This window comes from Sipha flava, unplaced genomic scaffold (assembly GCF_003268045.1).
Source record: "Sipha flava isolate LNK unplaced genomic scaffold, YSA_version1 319_pilon_pilon, whole genome shotgun sequence".
Classification (NCBI taxonomy): domain Eukaryota; kingdom Metazoa; phylum Arthropoda; class Insecta; order Hemiptera; family Aphididae; genus Sipha; species Sipha flava.
Genome location: NW_020273001.1, coordinates 177,015 through 200,061, shown reverse-complemented (window position 1 = coordinate 200,061; position 23,047 = coordinate 177,015). Strand labels below are relative to the sequence as shown.

General features: G+C 27.6%; 1 protein-coding gene across 1 annotated transcript in view; it reads left to right on the top strand.

Annotated features, from left to right (window-relative positions):
* The window catches only part of LOC112686624 (G-protein coupled receptor GRL101-like), an 87,029-nt gene that overhangs the window by 48,196 nt on the left and 15,786 nt on the right, over positions 1-23,047 (top strand). Inside the window, exons 10-12 of the mRNA XM_025558998.1 lie at positions 11,633-11,881; positions 12,979-13,101; positions 14,394-14,522. Of these exons, the coding sequence (XP_025414783.1) occupies positions 11,633-11,881; positions 12,979-13,101; positions 14,394-14,522 (501 nt within the window). The remainder of the gene's footprint in view (positions 1-11,632; positions 11,882-12,978; positions 13,102-14,393; positions 14,523-23,047) is intronic.

Below are 23,047 nucleotides of genomic sequence, written 5' to 3'. Positions count from 1 at the left end.
TAAATAAAAAAAAAAAAAAAAAAATTATAATAATTAAATTGTCAAAATGATTTGTTGCATTGAATTATTACAATATATTTTAAATTATCAAATATTAAATGTCGCCTATTGGATCTGAAAATATTTTTAAAATGGCTAAATGATCGTTCCACATCAACCTACATGGGTTGATTAAAGCATATTTGAAGCGCATAATATCAGAAGGTGATAATTCCAAATTTTTAGAAGGGTGTCTGCCACTCATTATGTCATTGATTGATTGAAAATCAATACAACTTGTAATTTTTTTCTGTAACAGCATTAATTTTCTTTTTTACAACATTTCCTATTGGTCCGTTTACAAGTTTTCATTTTGCTATCGTTGATTCGACAATTTGCATACTTTCATTTAAGGAAATATTTTTATTTCTAATTTTGTAAATGTATGTGCAATAAAACTAAAATTCACCGAGATGAAAATTAAATTAGTTTTTATGTTTCATTTTCCATAATATTTTGAGCTTTACTAATAGCGATAGAAGTTACTGGATCCAAATTTGAAATAATTTCTTGTACTTTTGTACGAAGAAGACGTATGAATGATGAGATTATGAAATATTTAAAAATATGTAATTATATTAAAATATGTAAAAATATGTAAAATAAAAGTAGCATTATATTAATAGAAATGATTTAAATCATGAACATTTCTGATCGAATCTTAAATATCTCTTTTTAATAAAAATATGTATTTACATATAAATCCTTTCCCTATTTATAATTTATATTTAATATGAGTTAATTTTATTTGTATAATACTGTTTAACACTTAATGACATCAAATAAATTACAAAGCCAATTTTTCAATTATTTTATTGTGTTAGATTATTTTTAACAAACAGGGGACGTTCTATAAGCGCTGTGAGAGGTAAGGGGACTGATTCCACTTGCTTCCCTCTTACTTAAAACTCTGATTTTAATAAACTATCATATTACAGAAATGGATATTTATCATACAATTTGTTTATACTGTAATATTAAACTTTATGTTTTAACCGCGGTTCAAATGATTCTTATAATTTTTCATAGGTAATTTAATATTGTTTACATTTTGATAAAATACATAGATTAATTCACATAGCTCTAAATTTATTTCTAAATATTTTAATAAATATATTTCTGATTTTTTTTTTAGATATATTTCTTTATAAATGTATTTGATTTTATATTTTGATATGTATGACCATTTAAAATGTAAATTATTCAATTATAATTCTCAGTAGTTAATTAATAATTGAAATGAGTTTTGTTCGTAAGTACATTACGTGCCTGTGTTGACATATATACAAGTTATACAAGTTGACATAAACATGAATTTAAAAGGACTCATTTATAAGGAAATGGACCACCATAATTTTGGTTTTTGATAGGTATCTAAACTACATACTTACAAGCCAATTATTATATATTTTTTGCGATATGATATTATATATCCAATAGTAAATGCGAAAAATCATTTTTATTATTTCGTAAGTTTTTGATAAAATTACACATTAGATGTATACATTTTGCAGTTGATCGACATATTGTCAATGTTTACCTCTTCAATCCAACTCCAAAGTAATGTACGATTAATGTCGTAATATTATATGATTTATCGTTTTTATGGTGCACTAGTACAGTGGTTGCTATCCTTTTGGACCTCACGGACCACTAAATACATGCTCCAAATTCTACAGACCACTTTTAGTTTAAAATAGCTTTTTACATAAATACCGTTAAATAAATCGATAAGGCATTTTTTCGGTCATATTTAATTTATTATTTTCATTGTTTGCTGCAATGGATCTATTATCTACATAATACCATGTCTAGAGTATTCTGTTTTTTGGGAAATAACAACAAAAAGATTCTGTAAGTAATGTTCAAATTTTTCTCCGGACCACCTAAATTTTCTTGCGAACCACTAGTAGTCCACGGACCATCGGTTGACAATCGCTGTACTAGTATATACTGTATATTCACTTTGATATCACTAGCTATGATATTTATATATATATATATATAAAAAAAAAAACAAATCATTTACGTTTTTAAATAATTATCTATTACGATTTAATAGTATTTAAAATCCATATTAATACTGCACTTTGCTGTAGAAATTGTAGCATGAGTTTTTAGATAGTCGTTTTATTTTTTACGATCACTCTAGTAAAGCCAGTATTACATTATACATCTGAGAGTAATAATACTATAATACGAAACGTAGGTACTGATACAATTCGCTAAACGATTTTGTGCAGAACACGGTTTTATTATATAGGTAGTGTTCTGTGTTTATAAGACGTTTTTACAACTGTAAGTGTACATGAAAATTATTTACGAGTACAGATTTTCAAAACGTATCGAATAGAGTCACAAATATAGATACTAAGTCAATTCTTAATACAACTACAAAGTGTATTTATAAAAGTAACAACCAATCATTTCGTATTATATTAATTAAATATAACATAATATATTAAAATTAGTATATTCTTCAAAGATAAAATATTAAAAATGTCTGATTTACCTAAATTGTCAGTATATTTATAATTGTAGGTAGGTAAGGTAAATTTACAATTAATTCATAAAAAATTTAATTTTTTTTTAATTTAATTTAATTTTAATAAGATTTTGAAATTTAATTTAATTTTAATGAGATTTTGAAAATTGTGTACAACATTGTCAGATATTTGTAATTTTTAATTAAAATGAATAAATACGGATGGATTCTACTATTTTTAGTCAATTTTGAATTTCCAATTTGATACTCCATGAATTGACGGAATTAACTTTGATTACAAATCATAAATTGTTTTATGTTCATTAACTTTAAGTAATCAATATATATGTTTTAGTAATCAATATATTTTTTGTTGCATTTATTTTTATATTTTCTAATAATTAACTTTCTTAATATTTATGTAAATATTATTTTTTTTATACGTGACTACTACATAATACCTACGCTTATTTGGTGCCATATCTAGACTTTGGCAAGGTGGGCGGTGGCTAAGGGTGCAGTTTAAAATGATCGCGCTGGAGGCGCAATTTTTATATTATATAAATACTAAAAATTATAATATTTTAAGTAATATTAATATTGAAATTATTAAAATGTATTATTTTACAGATATAGTCATTAAGAATTTTATAAAGTGAAAACACGATTATAGAGGTTATCTATATGGATATTTTTATTACTTTCACAGATTACGAAATTTTTGACGGCTTATTTAATGGAAACGTTTATTTTATGTAGATTTTCAAGAATATAGACATAAAGTCAGGAATTCTGAGTATTGTAATTTATATTTTTTGTAATTTGAATTATTTTTTTACATCGGGTATTTTACATGTTCAAAAAAAAAAAAAATTCTAAGAAAACTGTATAATTCAATACAGTTTTCAGTAGATAGTAATAGTAAGCAATTATATGCAAATACATAAAATATATATAACTGACCAATGGTACAAAATTCAAATTATATGTGTAAAATCGTTGTATAAAATATAAGTGTTTTTTTTTTTATAATTTATAGCAGTGAGTTAATATATTTTTGTTCAATAGTCGGTGATTTAATATGCTTTAAAAAAAAAAAAAAATAAGTTTCTATTCATAAAAAATAATAAAATATGATTATTATTTTACATTAATGAGAATTTATTACTGCGATGCGTGATTTTTTAAATATTTTATGAAATGTTACATTTTTAAATTGTTACGGTAAATATATAATTGTATTTCTTTAGTCGTACATAATTTAATATAAATTTAAAATACAAATTAAAAGTATTCAATCTACCAAAATAAAATAATTAATAAATATTCGATTTTGATTAAATTCAGAGATTGGTTTAAACTCTGATGAATTTAGTTATTATACATATATTTATTACAGATGAAATGATTTAGTCGCAGTTATTAAAAATTGATTTCTAAATTTTTCTTAATTCTGGCCCTTATTTAAATTCAAGTAGGTTTTTTTTTTCTTAATAAATTATTAAACTAATTATGTAGATTTATTATACGTGCTACGAAAAAACTAATAATACACTGAATTGTTTATGAACTGAAATCGATTTATTTCCGTCATTAAGCACTACCGATTTATGCACCTTCTGTAGTCGACGTACATTTACGAAAATTGTCACTCCAATAAAATAGATCACTAAAGAATTCTTGTCTGAGATATTTTCGATGAACCTCGAATCATTATTAAATTTGTTTTGCTGAGTCAACGCACGAAACAGTTTTCGATTTTGGATATCATCTTGTATGTTTAATGGAAGTAATTGAATCACTTTCCTACATAAAAAAAAAACACATCAAATAACAAAAGTATAGAATCAAAAATCAATAAGTTATCACTAACATTTATCAGTAACTTATTATCAAACATTTTTTTAGTGCAACAAATATATTTATATTGTAATTGTAAATATAAAAGTATACAAAAAGACAAAAAATGTTCACATAACATACTAATATAGTACGAATTAATAGGAAAAAAAAAGGCCAACGGGGGAATTAATCTTTATGAATCCCTCCATGATTACACTCATGTTCTGTAGGTGTGGTTTGTTTTAATTTTATTTGTTATAGAAATACCTAGCCACAAGATTGTTCAATGGGTAATTCATTAGAATTTATATACTCGTATATACTCGTATTTATACTTGAATACATACATTATGCATATTAAATTTTAAAAAATATAATAATAAATACTATCTAAATATTGATTTTATAATTTTGTCAAGACGAATTCATCAGGAGTATCACTGCTATTCATATGTGTAACATATATTGGAAAAAACTCAAGATTGCTTTTATATACTTCATGCCTTGTATACATATATTCAAAAGCTAAACTCTGTAATTGACACAATTCATTATTTATCGATGTGTTTGTGATTGGTTTATACCAGAGTTGATAAAAAACATATTTTTTATAAAAAAAAAAAAAAAAAAATAATAAAACAGTTTTAATTGTTTAAAACAAGTTATTTCCAATTTTTTTTAACCATTTTAAACACGTCCAAAACACATTTTAATCGAATTTTAAACGAAATAAAATTATTGGTATAGGTTTATTTATGATATAATATATGAACTTAAAAGAGTATAATTAAATAATTAAATATAATAGCAATTAGCTACATGCCTATGACGAATAATTAATAAGTAATAACACTAATAATTAAAAAGTAAAACAAATACTAAATAGTATAAATGTAACAAGTGTGTACTATGTTTGGAATGTAAATAAATTATAAAAATAAGTTTTGACAACTAATTCAGGTGTACGTTGGGGTTTTTTTATAGTAGTAACTACTGTAGACTTGATCTTGACTTTATTTATTAGTTATTATTCATTAGGTAATAGGTATATTTATTGTACTATAAAAATTAATAGAACCATTTATTTACTAATAAGGTTTACTAATAATTCAAAAGGTCTAATAATCAACTAAAAATTAAAATACTGAAGTTTTTAAAAACATTTATACATCATGCTATAAATTCTGTGATAACACTAATCTTAGATAAAAGATAAACACCTTTTAATAAATGAACAATAAAAAAAATTAAATAATGAATTAACTATTGCAGATAATTTAATAAAACTTCTAGATGATACACCAAAAATTGTTTTTTTTTGTTTAAAATAACGTTTTTTTTTACATTGTTTAAGTCAAATGATTAAAACGAATTAAACAAAACCAAATCTGATTAAATTAAATGATTAAAACATGTCTTACACTATTGTTTAAAACAAAATGTTTTAAAAATCTCATGTGTGGTTTATACCCAATTAAGATTGACAATTACTCAATTTTTGTTGAACAAGAGATGGGAAAAAACTTGTTGTGTTTCGTAAGCATATAGAGTTGATGGATTCTTTTTCAATTTTTTTCCAATTTGTTTTGATGACCCACTAACCCTAACCTACTAGTTGCGTTCTAAAGATATTTACGAAAAAATATCTAATCCGAATCACGGCCATAGTTTTTTTTTTTGGTACAGACGAGTGCAGTCCAATTAATATTTTCTGCAAGACATATACAATATTATCGTTTTCCATTCGATAATAACGACAGTCATAAATCATATGATATAGGCCAGAGGCGGCCAAACTTTTTTCGGCCACGATCTACTAAAAATATACTTCACCTTTGAAGATCGACTTTCTTGAAAATTTTTTTTATAAACTAGAATAAAAGATAAAAACTATACAGATAAAATTTATCGACAATTTTTTCATAACCACCACGATTAATTTTCGTGCACGTGGCCAAAAAATACATTTTAACTTGATCGACTCACTCTTGCTATGCACGCCGACCGCATAACATCGTTATCACGTCTTGCTGTTTATTTTAGTTTTCTTAAACAGTTAATCACCACCGATTTTTTTCGTACAAACATAAAACACCCCGTTTAATCACTACCAATCACCATCATTCATCATCACTTCTATTGAACCAGTTTATCTACGTCAATCAACGAATTGGTAACAAACTTAATTAAATCTAACCAGGTGGCCAACGCCCGCCTATTACACTATCTGACTCATCGGCTTAATTACTCAATTATTACCGCTGTCCGACCGCCCGTTATCTCCATGGACATCGACGATGGCTTTGCGGTCACCAGTTAAATATAATAAGATTATAAATGTGCAATCTACTATTATATCAAAACGGCCTTTAAACACGGCCGATAAAACAAATAATAAAAGTTATAGTAATAATACTAAAACCTAACTATTAGTCCTTCTTATACAAATAACACTCTAAACTTGGACCAAGACTTCGATGATCAGCATTTTGTCACTTAAAAAACCAAACGAAACTCTTTTCCAGGTCAGTCTCCTAAAACTAAAGAACCAAAAACTGCAAATAAAACAAATTCTTCTTTTTATTCACCAAACCGTTACGATGTTTTATCTGTAACTGAAAATGATGAAAACGAAATGTTACACTAGTCAACCAGCGAAAAACCTCCGTCAATCCCACTACCAATATTTATCTCCACTCCAGTAAACTATAACGATTTCGTAAAATCAATACTAGCAATTACAGGGGAAAACGGTTTCGAATATAAGTCGACTTCTATACACTTAAAACTATCAACGACCTTAACCGACTCATACCGCCTAATAATCCATCTCTTAAACGAAAATAAATACGAATATTTCACTGATCAAGCAAAAGAAAATAAACCATATCGTGTCGTTATACCAAATCTTCACTCCAGAACTGATATAAACTATATCAAAGATGAACTTATTCTAAATGGATTTTCAGTTAGAAATATTTCAAACATCCAATCAAAAATCTCCAAATCAGCTCTCCCAATATTCTTCGTCGACTAGGATCTGGCCCCAAACAATTCAAATATCTTTAAATTGATTTCGCTTTGTTAGACAAAAATAAAAATTGAAGTTCCTCATTCCCGGCGAGACCTACCCCAATGCCACAGATGCCAAGACTGCGGACATACCAAGATGTAATGTAACCGTGATCCCAGATGCGTCCGATGTGACTCTAACCACTTGTCCGAACACTGCGAAAAGCCCAAAGACACATCGCCTTCCTGCGCACTATGTGGTGAACCTCATCCTGCCAACTATAAAGGTTGCGTCAAACACAAACTTCTTCAACGATCGAGAAATTCAAAATACAAGGATTCCACCCAAAATAATCACTATCAACTTTCAAGTAAACCCTCAACCACCAACATCCCGGACACCATCAATTTGAACTCTATTCATCAGAACTACGTAAATCCAAACTCAACCAGTAATGTCACGTGACAGACATCTTATGCCGATTCAGCCAAAGGTAATACGAAAAATCACTCCTGCAATCCCGATACTCCTCCTGATATTTATAAACACTTTTCATCATTTATCCAAGAACTCCAGTTACTCATAACTCCTCTTATAACTCTCCTTATAACACTTATAAACAAGCTAGTAATTATGCATTAATTATGATACCTAACACTAATCTAATATCTCCCCTCTCCATACTTTCTTGGAACGCCAACGGTCTTCATAACCATAAAAATGAATTTCAATTATTATTTAATGAAAAAAAACATTGACATCGTCCTAATATCCGAGACTCATATCTATCTCATATCTAATAACATATTCCTGGATACCAAGTCTACCTAACACGTCACCCTGATGGTAGAGCTCATGCCAGCACCATTATTTACATAAAAAAAAATGTATCCCATTACCCACTAACTTCATACTCTGAAACGTACCTACAAGCCACATCACTGCTAATAAACCTAGAAAACAATACCCAACTTGCAATATCATCTATTTACTGTCCTCCAAGTCCTAAAATAATACCAGAAAATTTTGAAACTTTCTTCTCCTTCTTAGGGCAACAATTCATTATTGGAGGTGACCTAAACTCCAAACATCCCTGCTGGGGAAACCGTTCTGCAAATACTAGAGGTCGAGCCCTTAATACGGTTCTAACTACAAAAAACTACACAACAATTTCCCCACCTGGACCTACATACTGGCCATCCTATAGAAACAAACTTCTAGATGTATTTGATATATTCGTTACAAAAATACCCAACCATCTTATCACTAATATATTAAATCTAAACGATCTCTCCTCCGATCACATTCCGATTTTCCTTAATATAGGTACTAAATCTAAAATACTATCTAGACCTTCTCCCACTCCAGGCAGAATAAACTGGCAAAAATTTAGTAAATTAATAAACGAAAAAATAATTTTGCAAACCACTTTAAAATCTACCGTTAAAATAGATCACGCCATACACTCACTTACTACCCAAATCCAAGAAGCTGCACTTGCTGCCACTATCAATGGTTTCCAACTCACAAATAACATAATTACTCCTGTTCACATTAAGTTAATACTTGCCGAAAAGCGTAGAGCCAGAGCCCAGTGGCAAAGATCCAAATATCCTATTGACAAATTAAGAATTAACTACTTAAAAAATAAGTTAAGTAAAGCTATTCAAGAGCACAAAAATGTAAGTTATTACTCATAAAACCAAAATCTTTCTACAAAAGATTCTTCTCTATGGAAGGCTACAAAAAAATTACTTAACAACAAATAACCATCTCCTCCTTTTTGAAAATCCAATAACTCATGGGCCACAACTGATACCGAAAAATCCAATATCTTTGCTAACCACCTTGCTAGCGTCTTTCAGCAACATGATATTTATCCAAACAAAACCCAACTAAAAATAATCGAACGTTCTTTGGAATCCGCCCCTCCTATGGCTTTTCCTGCCAAACACACTAGTCCAAGAGAGATTATTTACATTATACAAAACTTTCAACTAAAAAAGGTCCTGGGCACGAATTGATAAGCAACCAAATCGTCAAAAAACTCCCATATAAATCTATTATCTTCCTCTCACTAATCTTCAATTCCTTACTCCGTTTATCTTACTTTTCAACGACCTAGAAACACTCCAACATAATCCTTGTTTCTAAGCCAGACAAACCCCCCGAACTTCCCTTGTCTTACAGACCAATTAGTCTCCTCACCACCTTCTCAAAAATATTTGAAAAATTCTTCTCAAAAGACTAATACCACTCGCAGAAAAATCAAACATTATACCTAGTTATCATTTTGGATTTAGGGCCAAACACTCCACCATCCATCAACTCTTTCGTACAGTCGACTTAATCTTCTCTAGCTTGGAGTCAAAACACTACTGTGCAGCAGTTCTGCTTGACGTAGCACAGGCCTTTGACAGGGTCTGGAACGATGGGCTCCTCTATAAACTAAAAAAGTTTCTCCCAGCCCCATATTACCTTCTTATTAAATTATAGCTTGAAAACCATACCTTCTCCGTTCGAGTGAACAATAGTTACTCAGAAAATTTTCAAATCCTAGCTGGCGTTCCACAAGGCAGTGACATAGCTCCTTTCCTTTACACAACTTTCTTCCACGATACTCCTTAATCTTTTTACACTTATCTGGGCACTTATGCTGATGACACAATAATTATAGCCTCAAATAAAAATCCTCAAACCGTCACTGATATGTTACAAAACCATCTGATACAACTCTGGTTCCAATGTTGGAAGATAATATTAAATGAATCGAAATCATCATTTATAATATTCTTACTAAGACCACAAGACTGCCCCCAGTCTCACTAAATAATAATATTATCCCAACAACCTCGGCAATTAAGTATCTGGGCCTTACGCTCGATAAGCCTTACATGGTCTCAACATCTTAAAAATAAAAGAAAGACAGTAAACTCCAGACTTCATCTACTTCATCCCCTCCTAAGATCAAAACTAACTACCAACAACAAACTTTTAATCTATAAAGCCATCATTAGACCAGTGTGGTCTTATGTATCTAATTATGGGGCTCCGCCAAACCTTCCAACTTGAAAACTATCCAAGCTTTTCAATCAATATATCTCCGCCAAATCGTCTCTACCCCCTGGTATATCAAAAACACTAACCTACACAATGACCTTAAAATTCCAACTCTGTCCCAACTAACTAAATCACACTTCCATTCATTCCATTCAAAACTAGCTCAACATACAAACCCGCTAATCAATCGTCTTTCCTCCTTCGAAAATCCTGTCAACCCTCTAAGAAGATTAAATCGGACCTGGCCTAGAGATCTATTAAAATAATCTGTCGGGTGGCACTACTGAGTGCCCTCCCATTCTGTTAATTCTTGTTATTGTAAAACATGTATTGTAATAATTTCTTATACAAATTGATATAGATTTTAATTATTCTTTAAAAAAAAAAAATTGATCGACTCTGAAATCGTCCGTGATCGACCGTTTGACCGCCCCTGATATAGGTCTATACCATTGTAACATATTGATTTTTATTATTTCAAGATAGTATTCAATGTTGACTGATAAATTATAATGACAGTATAATGTACCTATAGATACAAAAAAGACAATATACACCTTAGTCGTCGCTTTAATACGGACAAAAACATTTCGTTGCTTTTCTTATTTTGCTGTACTAAAAATACTTGTAAAGTATATATTCAATTACATATAAGTCTACTTGTAGTTTTGATGCTATAGACCGTTCTATATTTGTATAAAAATGGGAAAGAAATGATTTCTAGAATGTATAATTTAATAATAAGAAAAATTTTAAGTTTGTATGTACCTCAGAAACGATAGGGCCGAAATCCGTATGTATACCAAAAATACTCTGGTCGCAATTACGAAGAAATTTTTATCGCTGAATGTAACTAGTAATCACCCATATATTGACTTATTCATAGCATCGTTTGCAGATTTACATCAATATAAATCAAAAAACTTATAAATTGTAAGTATGCTTATATATAGAAGTGATTTTTTCCATTTCAATTCAATATAGAAATATTATTGTGAATGACATTTTAATGAAAGACATATTACAAATGTAACGACAGAGTAAAAATAAATAATTTGTCTTAAAAGTAATAATTTTTACATTGATAAACTAACATTTTATAAACTGAGGATCCTTAGTTTGATTAACATTTTATCATGATATTAATTATTCATTCCATGATAATCACAGTAACCCTGTTTTTTTGTCCATAGTTAATAACTCATATTTGCATTCAGACGACGAATTTTTTCGGTGTCGTGACGGTCGGTGGCTGCCATCTGAACACCGATGTAACTTCAAAGAAGAATGTTTAGGTGGAGATGATGAATCGGGATGCGACAAGTCGTTATCGATATGTGATCAACAACAGTTTCGATGCTCTAGCGGCGAGTGCATAAATTCCGAATATCGTTGCGATGGTCACACTAACTGTTGGGACAAGAGCGATGAAATCGGATGCGGTAAATTATGTATTTAATTACAGTGAAATCTTGTCATACATGTTTTGAAGAGATTATACGTGGTACAAATCTTGTATTAAAGGTGAAATCTCAGTCCAATAAGATATAGGCGTTTGAAGTTTTTATATAAAATAAAATCAACTACGAATTTACATAAATCCATTCTTGGAATACTTTTCGCATAAAGCCGGAAAATATAATATTTTCAATAAGAATCCATAATACTTCGAGTTATAAAGTGTTGTATTATACCTTTTATTCATTAATGAGTATCTATGTACTGTGATTATGCAGATAAATAGCATATTAGTCAGTGTTGTATTGTTATGGAGAATAAGCGACATAAACGCATTGTGGGGAGGTTAGATTAAATTTTATTAAATGTGATTTAAAGCATTCTTTTTTTTTTTTATTATTTTTTTTTTTTGTAGTCACAAACGTTAAAGTAGGCCAATTCCAGTTTTCGTCAGGATATTTAAAAGAAAAAAATAATTTTTTATCCTTTTATAATTTATTAGATAGTATTAATACGTAGTATGTATTATATAATAGAAGTATATCTGAAAAGAAAAAAAAGATTTATGTCTGAGAACCGAATCAAAGTTTGTCAGTCAAATTAATGACATTTTTAAAATTGTTGGTGTTTCTGTACCTTGCATCAAACAGAAAACGCTTATGAATATACGTACGCGTTTTAAACGAGTTAGTTTACATAGATATAATACGGAGCGCGATAAGTGTAGGAAATTTTTGGCGGTAATGTGGATATAAATCGTGTATATGGAACTGCGTGTTAAAATAATTGATGTTACATTGAGGTTTGACTGAACTTATATCAGAAATATTTAACCGTACTATGAAAGTTGCAATAATAATGTATAAAACGGAAATAAATTAAAAATGTTGTAAATCGATGTTCGATTTTGGATAATTGTGCATAAAATGTTACAATATATTAACCTACATTTGTTTAATCAAGGGTATAATAATATAATAGCATGTCGATATAATAGTCTAACGAGTCTTATATAATATATTATAAATTAAATTATAATTTTATTTATTATTATTATTGTGGGTTCCTGTAATGATTTCAGCGAATGAATCGTGTCCCGGACTTGACTGGAAGAGATGCAAGATTGGTAAACAATGTTTGTTACTTGAAAAGTGGTGTGATCACAGAGTTGACTGTATTGATGGTACAGACGAGGAAGACTGCGGTAAATTTCATTTAATATAGATTTACCTAAAAAACAGTGCTTTAGTTCCTTTAAAAAAGGAAATATTTTTCGTTTCTCAAAAGCTTTAAAATTGTATCAAATATATAATTAATATTAAATAATTAATTAATTAATATTATTAATATTAATAATAATATAATTAATTTAATTAGATATTATTGTTTTGTTTTCATTTTTTCGTTTCACGCAATTTTATAATACTTGCTTCAATTTTAATTATTTTATAATATCTAATAGGCCTATTAAACATTTGAGAAGAAAAATATTTTTCAACTCCTGGCCATGGAATACGAATACGTGAAGTCGAAATTAAATTCGTGCTTTCGTCTGATATAATTATTAAAATTTATAATAAACAATAAAATAACTAGTAAAAATAACATGAAATTAATTTATATAACTGTCTAGGCAGCACTCTGCAGATAACTCTGATTGTACTGAAAAAAGACATCGTATTAGCAGTAGCCTGTAGGTACGCTTTAAAAATAGAAAATATAATAAATTACCAATTGTAAATAATACCATTGATTTTAGAATAATATATTCTAAAATCAATGATAATACATATAATACATACTCATATCGTTAAACGGTATTTCCAGCCACTAACGATGTCCCACCGATAAGGCCGCCGCGACAGAATGGGCATTTTATAAACATTATCAATAATTTCGTATAAAAAGTTTGTTTTTAGCTCTTTATGTTTGCTAATTTTCTAAAGAAGTTTTAAACTTTTTTTTATCATGATTCTAAAAATGGTTTAAATAATTTTATTTAAAATAAATGAACGTAGAAAAATATCGTTCATGTTCCTCTAAAAAGTAATCGAAATTCCAATACGTTCCTAAACATGAAAAAGAAACTATGTTGCAGATAAGTTCCTAAAAATGAAACGAAATTAAAAGAACGAGTTCCTTTGAAACACTTTTCTCCTTCCAAATACTGCTAAAAAAATAAATATTCACATTAAATATGTAACGATTTGATAATCAAAAATTGATCAGTTCTTATTAGTAATACATTTTGCTGCGTATTCTGGGAATGTATTTATCTATTAAGTATTTTACTAATCATAATCAAATCGAAATTTCAACTATACATTTAAATTATTGACAAAAAAACTCATTAATTCTCTATACATACTATAAAATTTCTTCTGTATACAATTTTACAAATTAAAATTAAACAGTTTAAATTGATAATTATCGGTAGTGAAATTGTATAACAAATTATTCTTTATAATCAACTCGAGTCAACTTTTTGTTTAACAGATTATAGACCATGTACGGCTGATGATTTCCAGTGTGACAACGGCCAATGTATCCCGTTAGAGTACAAATGTAAAAAAACTCAAGACGAACGAATGGGTTGTGTTGACAAATCTCACCTAACAAATTGCGGTATGTTAATTTAATGTGTTCTCTTTAAATATGACATAATGACAGCGCTTTACATAAATAATATTTTGTATTACAGTTAAGTTTTCTGGTTGCATTATTTTATATAAGCGTATATAAGCGTCATATGCATTACAAGACAAACATTATTTTAGTATTTATTTCAAAATTTCTTATTGTATTAAAACAAAAAATTAATTAATTTTTTGTTTTAAAAGTGGTAAGATAACTATTTTTTTTATGCCAATGTATAAACCTACTTTTTTCTTTGTATACATATCAGTTAAAATTCAAGAGTAAAGTAATCATTTCATTTAATGCTTATATAAAACAATGCCTAACAAAATGTTTATTCATTTTATTTGTGCTAAAATTAAACATTTTGCCTTATCATAAATTAACTACGTTGGTCAAAAACATGCTGTATATATGGTAATAGCAATCAAAATGTTGATGTAAAATATGATGTTAAAACGTTAAAACGGAGCCAACAAGAATTGTACACTATAGTATTTTGTGAAAATATTTTTTTTTGTGAATAGTGTACAGGGGCGTATTTCGAAATGTCTTATGGGAGGGGGCTCAAACAAAAAGTTCAAAGTATACATAGTTATAACGTTTCAATCTAAAAAAATGGTCGTTATTCATAACCAAATAATCAAAATACAAGTGTTTGATAGAAACATAACATTTTATTACACAAATTTATAATAAAACATATTTTTAAATATATTTTTTGTAATTACAATATCTGAAGGCGTCTGGGGTGTTTATTAGCATATGCATCAACTATTTCTTCAGGTTTTATAATTATTTCAGGGTGTATATTAAGCAATGCTAATCCGTTTAATCGATTTTCTCCCATAGTCGATCTTAAGTAGGTTTTAATTCTCTTAAGTGAAGAGAATGACCTTTTGGATGTACATGTTATCACAGGAATTATTGCAAATAGCATTAAAAGCCTTTAATGTTTGGGTAATAATTCATGAGTGGTAAAAATATTGTTTCCAATGCAGTGGATAGAAATTCATCTACTTGATTTCTTTTCCATATTGCTTTCCAGGTTTTCAATTCTCTTTCTAATTCATTAAAAGTACCTGGTAAATCAGTTGTTTACAATAATACTGTATCTAATATTTTTGAAACGTCAATATTGTTACAATACTTAGGTATGAAGCCTTTTAAATTTAAAATGTTACTTTTTTTTGTTTTAAATCTGTATTGAATTTCAGTTAACAGTGCCTCTAGGTATATATAATAAACAGAAATTCTATAATAACTCTCAGGTGTGTTAGATTCTGATGAAATATTTAAGCGGTTACGCTGTTTATTTGCTATTCGTGATATCTTGACTTCAATGTTATATTTATTAGCCAAATCTTCAGATTTTTTTAAAAATATCTTTAAATTCATTTTCGTTACGTTGAATTGTCAAAACAGAGCAGATTGTATTAAAGTTTGCGCCTCAGTTTATCAAAAGTTGGAGTTTGAAGTTTCCTTGATAAAGGTAGTGTAATATTCATGGTATTTATTATAATTTGTAATGTCAATACAAAATCAAACCTTAATATTGAGTTGTATAATCCATTAACTTTTGTCAAAACTTGTCCGTCAGAACTTTCAATTATATATTCTAAAAGTGATACAATAGCAGGAAGCATTTGATTAAATCTTATAAAAGCTTCGTGATGTTCAATCCATCTAGTTGCACATATTTTTAATAATATATCAGAATTAAGGGGCCTCACTACCACGTCTTTTTTTAACAAAAATTGCTGTTCCTAATTCCAAAGCTACGTGTCGACAATTATCACGATTTTCATTCTCAAAAAATATACGGATTCTCCGTAATATGTACAAGGGAACGATCGAGCCACATTTTTAATTTTTGTAAATCGAATTGCAATAAATATTGTTGAAAATTCAAAAAAATACAGAATTTTAAACTTAAATATTTAATTAACTAAATACAATTTTTAAAATGTGCTTCAATCGATCCCTCGTACATGTTGTGGAAAAAAGGAATGTATTTTTCAGAATGCAAATCGAGATAATCATTGCGACGTATTGTTTGAATTAGAATCGTATGTTAGAGTGTAAAATAAACATTTTTTCGCGATCACAATATTATGCTCTGGCATGGGCGTGCGAGTGCATGCGAGTGCGTGCGAGAGCCCTCCGTACCGCTACCGTGCTGCGTTAAGATAATGAAGTTATACACCAGGGGCGTACTTAGGGGGGAAGGTGATATGGGTGTTGGAACACCTCCCATCGACCGTATTTTATAGTATTTTACCAAATTGCAAACTTACTTACGGTACAATTTAAATAAACGTAAGTATATGTGAAATCGTTGTCATTAATATAATAATTTATATAAATACATGGTATTTATAAATGTAATACATGGGGAGCAAAACCTTCACTTACTATAAATCTATTAAATTTTAAAACACTCCCGTTAAATGAATCTTGGATATGCCACTGCTATACACTATAATATAATTAGATACGTTCATGTTCATATTTTTAGTAAATTTCTTACCGAATTTTAAACCCATACTTATATAAAACTAAATGGCATATCTCAAAAAACGATTATTTAACATGATATTTTTATTTTGATTTAAATATACATAGTGTTTCTGGAATGGATGAGAAGTCATGTGACACATCGATTCGTATGAGAACACTTCACGATAAACAGTGGTGATAGTAGTTTGTTGTCAGTTAACACACATAAGTAATTAAAACAGCTTTAACATTGTAAAAAAGATCATAGTTAAATAAATTTTAATTTTAAAATCAATTTTTATTTACAAAAGTTGTTTAATGTGACCCCCGTTAACTTATATGCACTTTTCTACACGACGATATAATGAACTCCAAGTTTTTTGCAATTCATTTGACGAATGATATCAGCTACATTATTAATTATCATCAAAAGTTCATCTCTATTATTTACTTTTTTGGCATAAACTTGTTCGTTTATAAAATCCCATAAGAAAAAGTTACATGGGTTAAAATCAGGACTGCGTGGTGGCCATGTTATGTTGGGGCTATATTGAACATTGTTTCCAACTCCTCTACCTATAAGTCTGTCAGGGAAAAGATAATATAATTGTTGTCGGACTGCATTTGTATGATGAGGAGGTACACTTCTAACATAAACCACATTGATTCTTGTTATTCCAATGGTACATTCTCTAATAATACCGGAAGGTCATATATAATAAAATGTAAAAATCGCCGACCGTTCGATCTAGCCGTAACCCGGTATCGTAACCCGTTATCGTATGTTGCTCGATGGTGAACGGGTAAAATAATATTATTACATAACTTTAATCTATAGATTTCTATATTAAATAGATAAACTACTCAATGAATTTATCATTGAGAATGATGAAATCTGGCGGAAGTGATCTTATCATAGATCCACCACATTTTCGGTCGGCAAAAAAGTATTAAATACTTGCTGATTACTATTCTTACTATTTCTTCAATAAGTAAAATTTATACAAATGAGAAGACATAAAAGTTAAATATAATTAAGAGGAAAAAAAATAAATACTGTATTTTTCACGAAATAAACATTTTTAACATTTTAGTTTAAAATTAAAATATACAGAACCTATTACAAATTATAAAACACAAATACTTTGGTTAACTGACGTCGTTTAATAACAATATTTGAAGTTTTTGCTTTAGCAACATGATGTAGTTGTACTTATAAATATTTTTACAGATTATTATTACCTATTACTAAATATAATCTATGATTTCGTAAAATGAATTATAGGAACATGTCATATTTTGTAGGATATTGAAATTATAACAATCATTCTTGGCTGAGATTATTTTTACAGATAAACCAGATATAATAGAAGTAAAACAGCAGGTCAGTTTGATTAACAAATTCTCAATGTATTTAAGTCATTTAAAAACACTATTAGAACTCTTTAATAACCCTCCTCTATTTTTTTTACATCGATTAATATGGAATAAAAATATTTATGACTATAGTTTAGTTCATTGTATGTAATAAAGAATATTATCTTTCAGTAGCGTAGCCAGGATTTTAAAATGGTGGGGCCAAACCCAAAATACTAAAAAAACATAATCTACAATTAACAATAAGTTTGTTAATGTAGTAATTTTTATATTAAATTTATCGTATTTAATATATTTTATTTCATTATAATTACATTTCAATTTATTAGTTTAATTATTTTGACTTATCTTACAATAAAAGACGTTGATGAAATTTTGAAAAAAAAAAATGTTTTTACTATTTATTTCTACCAAAAATCAAAACAAACAATTGGTTGTAGTTAACGTAAGCTTCTATTTTTGTTTATGTTAGTTTTCTTTTTAATTGAGGGACCCAAATCACGAAGGCCTCGATGCGTCGCACCTACTGTACCACTGCTACGCCGCTGTATAACACGATTATTGATTAATAATTTAACGATAAAACAATAAGTGTTGGTATACAACTTACCAAGTCAATAATAATATTATCGATTTCATTTTTAACTTTTTCAACATAATTCTTGTGGCCTTTAATCAAAACTTGACTAGAATTGGAATTAACTTGTGGAAATTTAATAGTAACTCCATTATGTTTCCCACTTATCTGGTTTATTACTTCAGCGTGGTGGGCAACAAAATGATCATGATATTTTGGAGGAACGTTCATAGTCACTTCAATTACGTTTTTCTATAACATTTTAATGTATTATGAGATTATAATTATTATTATTGTACTATGATTCTGGTATTATTTAAATAAATTAAAGGGTAATAAATGTTCAATTTTTTATGTAGTAACTGTTAGTCATAGGTTTATTTTATGACTTTAATAATTCCAATAACTATGTATAAAAATATTTGTATAGTAAATACTAACCAAGTCTTTAATAATTTCTTCAATCTTACGTTTCGCCTCTTCAACATTTATTTTGTCACCTTTTATGATGACATTATTACTAGAAGCTATTTTCGGGAATGTTATAGACACTCCATTGCAATCATTAATAATTTGATTGATAACTTCACCACGTCTTGCAACAAAGTAATTATGATACTTTGGACCAACATTTACTACAGCTCGAATAGTATTTTCCTAAATCATAATTTTTAATGATAATATGGTTAACTTATTTAATTATGTTTAGGTACATCGATGATTATTTTAATTTTTTATCTTAAATTATTTCATTTTATATGACTTATAAATCAATAGTTCATTATTGTAAAGAAAACTATGAGAAATTATGTAAATATAACCTCAATACAATTTCAATAAAAAATAGACAGGTTAGTTTAATACACGTGCATTTGTATTGAATTATACATACCAAAACTTTAGCATGGTCTGAAAGTCTTTGTTTAGAAAGAGCAACATCTGCTTTACTATCACTGATCACAACTCTATCTCTAGCACCAATATTAGGAAATTCAATATTAACATCGCTCCATTCATTTTTCAATTTGTGTATACATTCTTTTTGTTTGACAACTAAAGTGCCATGATTCTTTTCATTGATTTCTACATGTTCTTCGATGACTTTATCAATATCGGTTATCATAACTTCAAATTTTGCTTTTACTATATTAACAATCTCTTTTTTACCAACAATAGTTATATTTTCATTAGTGGAATCAGTTTCAGGCGGGAAAATTATTCTTGTATTCGTTAAATGTCTGATCTGGAATCCAAGTATTAAACCATAAATGAACACAATGTACCCTTATATTAAATTATTTTAACAACATACCTTTTTAACATTGACTCCATTTGTTCCAATTAAATATTTGTGAAACTTCGGATTTACTTTCAAATCAAACACATATTTATGAACTTCATCAACCATTGTCTGAATTTGTGAAATAACATTTTTAACATCATCTTCAGGTCCTTTGATAACTATAGTCTATGAATAAAAGTTTAGCTTTAAAATAACGGTTTACTATTTTTTTAATAGATTTTAGCATTTGGGAAATTTTCTTGAAAATTTACTTATTGTATTAGGGGAGGAGAAGCAGTATCATCTCTTGAGACAGTCGTTTCCTGCTCAAAGAGAGAAACTGCCAAAGGCCAAGTTCGAATCGATGTCTAAGAGTATATCACGCATATAATAACTTATAAAATTGGTTAAATTGTCAATTTAATTTATAAGTTTAATAAATAAGTATATTCTTACATTATCTCCTTTAACAGTTGGTAAATTCAATGTCACATTATCCCCACAATCTTCTTTTATAGATTGAATGAATTTATTCCCAAGATTTACAATGACATTTCTAACTTTAACATTTCCCAACACCATTTCCTTTGTTATTATGTTTCCCTAAAAATACACGATTGATAAATTAAAAATAAAATTGAAAAATAAATAATCTTTATAAAAAACCAACAATTTCATTTTGTATTTCTTTAATCATATCATAAGCGATTAAAACTTTTCTTTTATTTCCCATGACTTTAATAACATCCTTATTGTCTCCTTCACGTGGTAAAAAAATTCTCGTATCAGTCTCTTTTCTAATCTATAATATTAAATTATATAAATAACAATATTTCTAAAGGTCGAATCACAAAAGTTAATAAATAATAATTACCTTTTTAATAAATAATGCTCTCTTTCCAGCACTAAGTTTGTGAAATTGTTTAAAAATAGGAATTTCCAAAACATAGTTGATTTCATCCAATACTTCGGCCAATTCAGCTAATGATTTAAATGCTTTATTTACATCATCATTCAAACCTTGTATTTTAACTAAATTATTTCTAGCCTCGACTAAAATATCGAACCAAATATTATTTATAAACTCTCAAAATACAAAAAATATAAACATATTAATACTATTAATACTATTAATTACCTGGACTGGGGAATATAATTTTAACATTAAATATTTTCTGAAGTTCTCGAACTTTTTCACCATTGAATCCAATTATCGCTCCGTGGTGACGTTGATCAATTGTTATTTCTTTTTCAATTTTACTTTTCAACTTAATTATAATTTCCTCCAATTCCTAACAAAAATTTTAATTATTAAAAAATTACGAAAGAAACTATTTGATGGAAATTTATTAAAATATCCGATTTCGTTAATACATAATACTTGTAAATTTTTTCTAAAAAAAAAACATATCAGAAATCTTTTAAAAACTTTTAAACCTATAAGTAATATTAAAATTAAAAGTTCATTGAATTCGTATATTGTTATATCAAAATTCAATATTAAAATCCTCATTAATTTATTTTTTAATATAAAAGTACAATAAAAATTATCGGCATTTTAATTTAGAAATCATGAAATTTTCAAATATTTATTAAAAGATTTAATTTTAATTTAATTAATAAAATAAATAAACTAGTACGCTCACAAATAACCACTTTAAAAATAGGAATTATCTATTTTGTCAATTTTTCTCCAACCTATTCATTCTAGCCATTCTTTTCGAAAATTAATTTACTTTAATGTGTTAAACTTAAATTCCAATTCATTAAAACATATTTTTGATACATACTTGAACTACTTTTTTCGTAGAATCTTTTGTTCCAGTTATATAAATTATGTCAGCCGAATTTTTCATACACGGTATTTGAACACGTGCTCCTGTACGTTTTTCAATATTCTTAAGATTAAGTCCTTGTTTGCCCAATAACATACTTCGATGTTCTTTTGGAAACGGTGTAGTAGTAGTTTTAGTCTGAAATTTTAATGTTTTAGTTAAAATTGCTAAAAAAAAATATTTTTTTATATATTTATCTGTAATAAAACTATAAAATAACAAATGATTCATCAAACATTTTAAATTATTATGTACATTTATATATTATGATATTAAAAAATAATAATAATAATAATAATAATAAATTATTCATAATTTGTACACAAAAATATAATATATATATATATATATATATATATATATATATATATATATAATAAATATTATTTTTATCAGTTTGTCTTATTATTCCAACTTAATTAAAACTTATTTACTTGAGTTTGGTCGATTGTGATAATCTTTTGTTTTGCTCGTTCAACATTAACTCTATTGCCGCTGATTAGTAAAGTCAGATTCATGGTTTTTGAAATACAAATCTCTATTCCTACATTATACTCTTTCCCAATTTTTATATATGCTTCCTTACATTTTTCATGCTCTAATTGACTATTCCTGTTCCAATTTCTGTCTTGGGCAGATATTGTAATTATCTACAAATTTTACAAAACAAAAATCAAGATAGTATTTTATTTATATTCTAGTTATAAATCAACAAAAACTTTCTAAACTATTACTATTTATACAGAAAAATGTTATTTAAAATCATAATAATGATGTTCTTTAATATGCAAATTATCATTCTATAATTTTTATTTACCTTTTAACACAAAGTTATTATAGCTCAACAATTATATCATGTAAGATAACTAAGTATGCATTTTAACATTAATATATAATAATCATTATCATAAAATAATATTAGTAAAATATAATAATTTGAGAT